Source organism: Electrophorus electricus, chromosome 8, assembly GCF_041902795.1.
Source record: "Electrophorus electricus isolate QZ-2024a chromosome 8, ASM4190279v1, whole genome shotgun sequence".
NCBI classification, from domain to species: domain Eukaryota; kingdom Metazoa; phylum Chordata; class Actinopteri; order Gymnotiformes; family Gymnotidae; genus Electrophorus; species Electrophorus electricus.
Window position 1 is genome coordinate 24,120,761 of NC_137504.1, and position 9,240 is coordinate 24,130,000.

Consider the following 9,240-nt stretch of genomic DNA (forward strand, 5'->3'; position numbering starts at 1 on the left):
TTAACAGATAGCCTAAGCTAATGCAAATGTCGCACCTAACACTACTGACTCTGGCGTGTCTTTCCCATTTGTTGTTACGGCTTTCTGTTGCCTGGCAACAGAGACGCGATTGAGATTTCCATGGATCTCTGTGAACTTAAAGCTAACTAGAGATGATTGTTTGAGCACCACAGGTTCTAAATTATTCATTTGAAATGATGGAATATGGGTAAGTATTCAAGATGTACGACAATAGTTAGCAAAAGTGTTATTCGGTTCGTTGTTTTCGTTAGCTCCCTTTTTGATCAAGAAACCAAATCTCATATTTTGTTACCCGTACAGCCTAAACCGACAGATGCGCGAGAACTCCGCCAGGAAAATCCAGGCATACTGGCGATCCTACCAAGATCGGCGACTCTTTCGCCTGCTATTAAACACTGTGCGCTCGGCAGTAGGTTCAAAGCTTTAATGTCTTGATTTTATTGTAATGCTTTCTGGGGACACGTCACCGCCATTGTTATCAGATAAATAATGAATAAATGATATATTATGAATAGTTCCGCCTCCTCTTTTTTTGACCAGCCGCTAGCAACACCTTGTGGCGCGTTTGTCAGTTCCCCGACGTTGTCACTGAAGTGATTTCTGTGCTTGATGGTGTCTAGGAACAGTGTCTGACCCCAGCAGTTCTACGCCAGCTCAGCCCACGAGAGGCACACCTGCTGAGAGACCCCAGCCTTCCATGCAAGGTCAGATTCAGGTATTAACCCACCCAGTGCTCCTATGTTGCGATGACGACCTTTGACTGATAGACAGCCACTCACCAACAGGACAGCAGACTCCATGTGGGATTAGTGTTAGGGGTGGGGTAAAAGAACTGAGGGACCTGTCCATAGACTGAAATCCAATATCTGCCCTGTTTGTGTTGCACCTGTTCTGTTGCTTAGATTCTCAGGGTCTCAGTTTCCACCTGTAATTGTGTTCAAGATTTTCCACCTGGGCCAAGGGATGCACTACTTGTCGGGAAAAAAGCTCTTCCGGCCTTCTAATCAAGTGAGCATAGGAACCATCCCCTTATTTTTGTTTCAAAACCTTGCACTCAAAACAGGAAGCAGTAGCAAGCTGTTTAGGATTTAGGTATCTAAAGCGTTTAAAAGTTTGATCTTTGGGGGGAAAAAAATACATGGTTTCTACAGAGTTCCTGTGTATTAACAGGCCACTGCAGACACCTTTCAGATAATGGGGAAGAGGAAGTTTGTGGAACTCATGACCAAGGACGAGATTCAGTGGCGTGACCAAGCAATCTCTGACCCTGCGGACATCACGTGCATGAGAGACTACATGCAGGTGACAAAACTGGTCATGCAGTTTTACATGGAGCCAAGTAGTGTTTGTTTCTTAAATCAAATTCAGACTGCAGGATTTCTGACCATTATTATTGTGTGCCAAAACAAAGAAATCTAAAGTAGGTCTGCATATGGGTGCAAACTGAATGTTTACAACCTGCACAGTGTGCACCATGTTTGCAAATGTGGCACTGAGCCACAAAGGCATTGCATGCTTCTGCACTCTTTATCCCCATACTCTAGCATCTGTAGAGAAAGTAAAATAAACACCTCCCGATTAAAGTTAAACCCCCATCAGTACTCTAGCCACTTAGACGAGTTACCCATCCATCTGGGGGGCAGAGGAAATACCTGGAGACATCTGTCCCTGAAAGCGCTGTCCCGGAACTGCCCGAGTACGGATGGCGTAGCTGACCAGAGAATAAGCAGTGTGTTGCGCAGCCTGCAGAATGAGGCCATCTCAGGACCCAAGGCAGGTGGACAGCTTGCTCTTCCACTGAGGTAACCCACTGGAGGGTGGGATTCTCTAACTTTGCCTGTCACAAGTCTGGCACTATAAATAGACTTTGTTCTGTGCTGTGGGCCTATATTAATCACACCTCTTACAGTGATGTGCGAGACTGGATCCTTTTCATGGTTATGAATAGAGGTTTTAATAGAGAAGGAGAGTACACTATATCCTTGCTCTCAGGCCTGGATTGGTTATACACACTCATCCCACTAGCTCCTTGTGTCAGTGTTGGGTTGCCAAATCAGGTCAGACTTCATTTGGCATACAGAAGACTGGCTAATTATGCTTTGAGTCAGTTTTATTATAACAACTGGGGAACACCTCACATGTGTCCAGAGCAAGGACTAAGACATCCATGCATATTCTGGAATCTCCTTCATTCACTCCAGGTACACTAGATGTGTGCATCTGCCCCAAGCTGCACACATTTATGAATTCCATGTTAGAACTATGAGAAGACACATTTGGCACTGGGTGGGCTGCACAGTTTTTTTGTTTTGTTTTTTTAAACCAGCACTGCCCCCTTTGCCCAGGTCCCCGGCTGCACGCCTGTCTTCCAGGGTCTCTAGCTTGGCACCCCAAACCTGCACACGTCACTCTGCCCGGGTACAGCACATTAGGCGCATGAGACGCCTCTACACCCCGGGTGAACACGAGAGGGTGAGGTCACATTCTGCATGGTTTAGGTTTAACCCAGCACTTAACCCACATGCTGATGAACTGGACAATGAGGAAGCCAAACTGAATCAAGGTTGTTAAATCAAGGTACACCAAGTGGGGCCCTGCAGCACTGTAGTCTGCGGTTTCAGTCCTCTGTTATAGACAAAAAGTAATTCATCCAAAAGAACCAAAAACCCAGATTGACCAATTTATTGAGCACTTCTGGAATACAATTTGATCCAGAAGCTATGATATAACTAAACAGCTTTGAAAATAATTTGTTAGAAGCAAGGGAGCAAATTTTCTGGTAGAACATTTACAGGTTTCTGTTAATGAATCAGTCTAAATGTCATGCCAAATACCATGACGCCCAATAAAATAAGACACAATAAAGACAACAGTATGCAGTGGTAAACAATTTGTTTTCTTTTGGAGGTGTTGGCTAAAGAACAACAAAAGAAAGGCACTCTCAGGACGGACAGGAATGACAATTATCTGGTTACACAAAACAAGGCTGATGAAAAATGTATTCTTTCTGACACACCTCTGCCACTGGCTTCGGATGAGGTCACGAGTGGCACTTTGCGCGCGTCCGATTCCGAGTGGGAAGAGGAAGCTGAGAAACTCTGCTACTGGTCCAATCAGCTTGCACTGGATGGCATGGAGCAAGAGGACGATCTCTGAGCACCTGCACATTCCATCATGATTAAAATAAAGTTCCAGTTATGAATATTCATATATGAATTTAAGACTGAATCTGTTCTTGTTGTAGTTTCAAGGGTTGCAACAAGGTGTAAAAATACTGTCAAAGTATATGCTTGTTCCTTCAAAGGCAAAGCTATAACTTTACCACCTCTGAATTTGACAAAAACGTCGTATGAAATCTATACCTTTATTTTATTACGATGGTATATGTAAATATACGCGTATCTGAGAGACGTCGCAAAACAACTTTACGAAGAAAAACAATTTTCAAAAAGTGAGAGTTCATGAACTTGAACAACCAAAATAAAACAAACCCAAACAAACAAAAAAAATTCCGGAAGGGTTGTTTATCATTGAGGGTTGTCAGATCACAGTACATTCGATTACAACGCAGCAAAAGCAGTGTGGAAAATCATACCGAACCGTGCAAGTTACCCATTTTTTTTCGCCCACGGACGACACCGATAAGTCCATTTCTGTATACGTAGGTGGCACACCAACCTATTACAAAGATAACGCGTTTAATAAAGTAATCATTAAAGACTCTGCTTGGACGTCTTATGCACAACGCGAGCATATGCAATGCAACAATCGAAGCGCGCGCTCAAACACAGAAAAACCTGCACCGAGCCGTTAAATTGGTTTCGAAGCCGCTGAAAACCCGCAAGCTGCTAAAATGGCTACGGATACCTATACGCAGCACTCCGAGAACAAACTGCACCCAGAGCTTTGCCGCTTCGCATTTCTAGCGGAGCTTTCGGCCTGCCCCGGGCAATAATGCTTTCAAAGCTCTTCCGCATTTTCCTGCGCCGGCTGGGCAGTGACGTGTCGTGCTGACGGCGGCCTCGGCGCTGGCGGAGCTGCGGGCTGCGGCGCTTTCTCTGCCTTTCAGTGGAGCTCCGAAACACTCGGCCCCTCCCTCCCTGCGACTCGGCGGCCCGCCCAGCTAGCACAAACTCCCGATTGAGACTTGCCCGAGTCTGGGGGAACCGAAACGGCCTGGGAAATCGACTAACAAGACGGAGGCCGCCCCGTTAACCGATATATGGTAAGAGCGCCCGTTTTGTGTCTCTTTGTCGTCACGTATTGCGCCAGCTCTGCACGTGTCTAATGCGCGACTGCTCAAGTAACTCGACTTGTAATTTTTATTTTAATTATAATTTGTACGGCTTGTAGACTCTAGGCCTCGATATGGTCGACGGGCCGAGGCCTTGAGAAGGCCGCAGTGAGGCCTTAGCGATCGGGGGAGGGTATTGTTTTTAAACCCCCCTGTCTGCAAAACCGCGGGAGAAACGCGCAGCATTAAAGCGGTTCTTTGTTTTACGAGGAGGGTCAGCACCAGGGCATAGTCTTATGTCTGTTGTCTTATACGGCGACGCGGGAATAAAATCCATGATCCAATTTCGTCCAAAATGGCGCTCACGGAAAGGTTTTGTTTTCAGTAAAAGGGAGAATTATGGTCATAGGGCGCCATATTTATGTCCGGTTTCAGGTGTTGAAAGACGGGTTCGGTGAGAGAAGGTGGATAAATCTAATGCCCTTCTGTCTTTCCAGGGGTCGGGATGTCGGTGCGGGGAAACATTAAAAAATCCAATTTTTTCTTCATAAATGTTGTTAGCTGGCCACATTTGAAGTAGCTGTGTCCTTTCGGCAGCAGTAGTAGCTGCATTTGCAGTAAAACATAATCATAGTTTAGCAGTTGGTACATTAAAACACGTTATCATAGTGTAAATTTGTTTTCACAGTTGTGTTATTAATGTAGCATATTTTAAACAAAAATAGTCAGTCCATGTTTTCATTTTCATTCATTCTATTCAGAGCCGGCCCTCTGTTGCAGACTCATCCTCAAATTAAAGGGACAGGCGACCGCTGCTTGCATTAGCTAAACAGGCTGTCTGCTCCGGACGACCGTCCAAAAGGTGCGGCGTGACCATACCTGTGGGCCTCTTTCACCGAAACCACCTACCTCACAGATGTAGAATGCATTCATGTGGCTTCTTTTCTTGTGTGTCAAATAGTTTATTCTGCGGCTGCACAAATCGCAGGTTATGTTGTTTTTTTTCTTAGTTTTTCTTTTTTTTGTTCCCCACCCCTTCTCTTTTTGAAGTAGTGGTTTAACAGTATAGGAACACCTGCGTGTTCAGCCCTGCGAATTAAATCAAAGGGGAGGGGCTAACGTTCTGAGCATGTGCAATGAAAGTAGACGCATGCGTGATTGCGCTTCTCCGCGAATTTGGATTGCATCGTTTTCATGTTGCTGTGGTTTGTCAACAGCAGGGACCCTCAGCATGGCTCGAGGTGTGTGTTATTGGGGTTGATAGTTTGGTGATGTGCTTAAGGTGTGGCTATGTTTGCCCTTTATAAGGCTTACCATATGAAACCTGGTTTCTGTCCTGTTCTCTTCAGTTACTTAAGTCAGTTTCTTTGTCTGTGGGCAGCATGATGGACTCTGAGCTGCTGTGCTTGTTGTCTTCTGTATGTATTCCCTGTTAGATTCCTTGGCAGTGAAGTCAGTGATTGATACCTAGATCTGCCTATACCAGAATTCTTCAGCCAAGAACAGTGAAAAAAGATGCATATAAAACCACATGATTCTTTAACTGGATTATGTGTAGGGAGGACTGCTACACAGCATATCGTTTGTTCATTGAAATATGATCTCTAATGATTTGCATCTTTTGTGTGTGCACGCTTTGTATGTCCAGACCAACCTCAGACATTCTACATACATGTGAGAGTTCTAATGAATCACAATGTTCACCTGCTCCAAAGAAATTAGAATAATTTTGACCAAAATAATGCTGGCCAGTCTCTGAGCATGTCACATTATGTGTTCATCAGTTTGTGGTATTAAGGCATATCACAGTTGCAATATAATCACTATGTCATTTTGTCCATATTCTGAAGGCCTTATAGAGAGGGTGTCTCAGCTGTCACTGTAAGCATGTTTTGAGTATATTATGCCTTGGGCAAGCTCTTTTAATTGGCTATGCATATGATGTGAGCAGGTCTCTGATTCATGGATTTTTCTGGTGTAGTTTGGTGGAGGCCAATGACGAGTAAAGACAATGGATGAGGATGTGACGAGACTCGCACTCCGTTCCCAAGAGCCGAAGATCATCCTCCATGGGTCAGGTAGTGTAGCCCTGCCCCCCAGAGTGAAGCAATTGCTCACCAGACCTGTTATTTATTTTAGGGACCATCAGAGTAATGCACTCATTGTGCTGCAGTCAGTAATTTTCCAATGTCCTAGTGGTCCAAACATTTTTCTTTTTCTTCTTTCTTCTTCTTTCTGCCTTTCCCTCATCATCTCTCTTTCTCAGATGATGGAGGGATGTGTGGAGAGGAGTATGTTGTGGAACTGCAGGAGACTGTATTGGTCTCAGAGGGGGAGGGAGAAGGAGAGGGGGAGGGCGTGGCAGTGAGGGGCTTCCCTTCTGATGAGCTCGTCATCCAGGATGCCGTGGAGGATGTAGTCGCCGACGACGATGAGGGTGTCACCGTGGAGACGTGCGTGATGTCTTTGGAGGGTGAGGAAGAGGATGAGGAGGGTGTCGCCATGGCGGAGATGTCGGAGGATGTGTTGGTAGCGGACGGGAGGGAGCATGATGGGCTGGACCATGAGCAGGACTCGGACACGTGTGGAGACTATCTGATGATCTCCTGTGAGTCTCATTCAGTGATTCATTCATGTGTTAATTTATTCTTTGTATTTTCGGTTGTAATAGTCCTCTTTGCCTCTTTTTCTCTGTTTATACCAGTACGTTCACATTTACAGCACTAAGCAGATATTTTAAGTGACTATGTGCTGTTTTTTGGAAGATCTCGATATGGTTGTGCAGATAGGGTACTCAGATTACAGGCCTGATAGTCTGTATAAATACATAAATGCATCTAAATTTAGATAATTTAATTAGTGTTTGTGTGTAACTTTTATTAAAAAAAACAATTTGTTGTTTTTTCATTTATCCATCACTACGTCCCTACAATATGCTTATACAAGCTGTGACTCATGCAATAATAGTCCTCCACCTGTCCATGCTGGCAGTAAGAAGCTAAGCTCTGCTCTGCTCTCACTGTTTCTGTTCTTTCCAAATTGCAGTGTCTCTATCCTTTCCTCCACTCTCTGCCTTTTGCTTAAAGACGTCTAGAGTTCTGTTACCGTGAGGACTGAACGCAATCTCAGACGTTCTAAATCTCTCATCCTCCTTGTAGTGGATGAGGCGGGGAAGATGGTTTCAGCTGATGGAGAGGAGGTGACTGTGGAGGGAACCATAGGTGATCAAGAAGTGGAGAAAGACGAGGATGGTCAGGAAGTCATTAAGGTTTACATCTTTAAAGCTGACTCCGGGGAGGATGACCTGGGTGAGCTCTGTGTGGGTGTGTGTGGGTGGGTGGGTGTGGGGGGGTTTGTGTGTGGGGGGGTGGGTGGGTGTGGGTGTGTTCCCCCCCCCCCTACTCTTCTCTTATTTAAATCTAGAGACATTCGTTATTTTTTGTCTGATGCAAATGTATGGTGGCACAGTGCATAATTTTGTGTGTGCGTAGGTGAGCCAGTGGATATAGGGGAAGGTGACTCGGAAACTCTGGCACTGACAGATACCGTGGGCAGACCGCTAAGGGAAAAGATGGTTTACATGTCTGTGGGTGACAGCCATCACACTCAGCCAGACGGTAAGACACCCTGCCAGTAGAGGGCACTTAGGCCTCTGCTACAGCAGCATACCTCAGACTGAGCGCCCTTGATCCTCTTAAACAGTATGCTGATCTGGAAAAAATACCTGGTTACAAGGGTTCTATTTCACTCTCCATTTCTCACGGTGCGTGCTTGCATACCTGTGTGTGTGTGTGTGTGTGTGTGTGTGTGTGTGTGTGTGTGTGTGTGTGTGTGTGTGTGTGTAGGAGGCTCTAAACTCTCTGATGAAGTGTATATGGAAGTGGTAGTTGGAGGCGAAGAGCCAGTGGCTCATGACAGAGCGTATGACAGCACAGCCCTCAGCAAGGACTTCATGCCTGTGTCGTGGGCAGCTGCTTATGGTTAGATACGCAAATTTACATACACACATATCCATGCATATACGTATACACACACGCACGTGTATATACACACACACAAACTCTTTTTGATCTGTGTGTGTAATTGTATGTAGTTTCTGATCTGTGTTTGTGTTGGGAATGGCTGATATGTGTGAGTGCTAACTGTCTTTTGTGTGTATGTGGTTAAGGAGCAGAGGACCATGATGGCTGTGAGAACAGGAATGGGGCAGCGAGTGCCTTGCTGCACATTGATGAGTCGGATGCTCTCGACCGACTCAACCAGCAGCACAGCAAGAACCGCAGACGTGCTGAACCCAGACAGGTGCAGACAGGTACTGACACCCTATACACACCCCTTCACACACACACACACACACACACACACCCAGGGCACAGTTGTATGCTCAGGGATTCCCTTCCTGAAAATAAACAAATTTTAAAAAGTTGCATTTTTTTATGAGGTTGGTTGTTGTGCATTTAAGGGTTAAATGTCAGAAAAGGAAGAGGAGCCTGCTTTTTCTCCTCATTGACTGTGGAAGCGTCTGGAACTAATGGTGTGCATTTTACACATTAGTTGCTGGGCTGGCTAACTTCATTTAGTGATGACAGTAGAAACACTCTTACGTTAACTATTTAAAAAAAGGTGACCTGCTTCACTGAAGGCAATTTCTGTGCTTCTTCATCCACTTGTTTATTTTGTAAACTTAATGCAATTAAATGATTTCGTTAGCTTCCATTACAACAGCATGTTTCAGTTTGGCACACTTCAGGCTCTTCTGTTTTCTGGAGGAAACAAGTCAGATGTTGCGTGCCCTCTTTTTGTTTTTCTTTCTCTCACTCCATTCTTCTCTGAAATCTTGATGTTGGTTTCACTTTAACCAGGTCTGAATTGCTGACTGCTCTCTAGTCAACAACATAAATTACATAACGCATTGTAAACAGACGTTGATGCAGGAGGACCAAATCGCTTTTGCTTTTGACATAGGGGGAGAAATGAAAAGGAAG

The 9,240-nt window shown here is 45.0% G+C and overlaps 2 protein-coding genes and 1 long non-coding RNA gene across 7 annotated transcripts in view; 2 read left to right on the forward strand and 1 right to left on the reverse strand.

Annotated features, from left to right (window-relative positions):
* Positions 1-70: 70 nt before the first annotated feature.
* On the forward strand, positions 71-3,229 carry c8hxorf58 (chromosome 8 CXorf58 homolog). Of its 3 annotated transcripts, none has more exons than XM_026998494.3 (8): positions 71-208; positions 322-430; positions 642-736; positions 924-1,029; positions 1,192-1,323; positions 1,621-1,823; positions 2,367-2,493; positions 2,929-3,229. In XM_026998494.3, exons 1-8 carry the CDS (start codon positions 195-197, stop codon positions 3,175-3,177), a joined length of 1,035 nt encoding a protein of 344 aa, XP_026854295.2. In that variant the 5' UTR covers positions 71-194; the 3' UTR covers positions 3,178-3,229. The 3 variants fall into 3 exon arrangements, with proteins under 3 accessions (XP_026854295.2, XP_026854297.2, XP_081574729.1); XM_026998496.3 differs by having other exon boundaries at positions 642-725; positions 964-1,029; XM_081718603.1 differs by having other exon boundaries at positions 2,367-2,598; positions 2,929-3,060.
* Positions 2,689-3,599, reverse strand: LOC145658902 (uncharacterized). Its single transcript, XR_014124746.1, has 2 exons — positions 3,384-3,599; positions 2,689-3,181 (listed from the first exon to the last, which is right to left on the reverse strand). It is a non-coding gene; the product is annotated as an uncharacterized LOC145658902 (long non-coding RNA).
* A 474-nt stretch (positions 3,600-4,073) lies between these two features.
* Positions 4,074-9,240, forward strand: part of LOC113570209 (zinc finger Y-chromosomal protein 1) — a 10,469-nt gene continuing 5,302 nt past the window's right edge. The window contains exons 1-9 of one of the 3 annotated variants that reach the window (XM_035527322.2): positions 4,074-4,246; positions 5,017-5,117; positions 6,106-6,136; positions 6,237-6,333; positions 6,522-6,863; positions 7,414-7,563; positions 7,747-7,872; positions 8,101-8,235; positions 8,424-8,567. In XM_035527322.2, the coding sequence (XP_035383215.1) occupies positions 6,267-6,333; positions 6,522-6,863; positions 7,414-7,563; positions 7,747-7,872; positions 8,101-8,235; positions 8,424-8,567 (964 nt within the window). In that variant the 5' untranslated portion in view covers positions 4,074-4,246; positions 5,017-5,117; positions 6,106-6,136; positions 6,237-6,266. The remainder of the gene's footprint in view (positions 4,247-5,016; positions 5,118-6,105; positions 6,137-6,236; positions 6,334-6,521; positions 6,864-7,413; positions 7,564-7,746; positions 7,873-8,100; positions 8,236-8,423; positions 8,568-9,240) is intronic. The other 2 variants (XM_035527320.2, XM_035527321.2) reach the window with 2 other exon arrangements.

Bases quoted from the DNA above. Each gene is read 5' to 3' on its own strand.
- c8hxorf58 (XM_026998494.3), top strand. The intron at 737-923 runs GTATTAACCCAC...TCTGTTGCTTAG, and splicing joins CCATGCAAGGTCAGATTCAG to ATTCTCAGGGTCTCAGTTTC. The intron at 2,494-2,928 runs GTGAGGTCACAT...TTTCTTTTGGAG, and splicing joins CCCCGGGTGAACACGAGAGG to GTGTTGGCTAAAGAACAACA.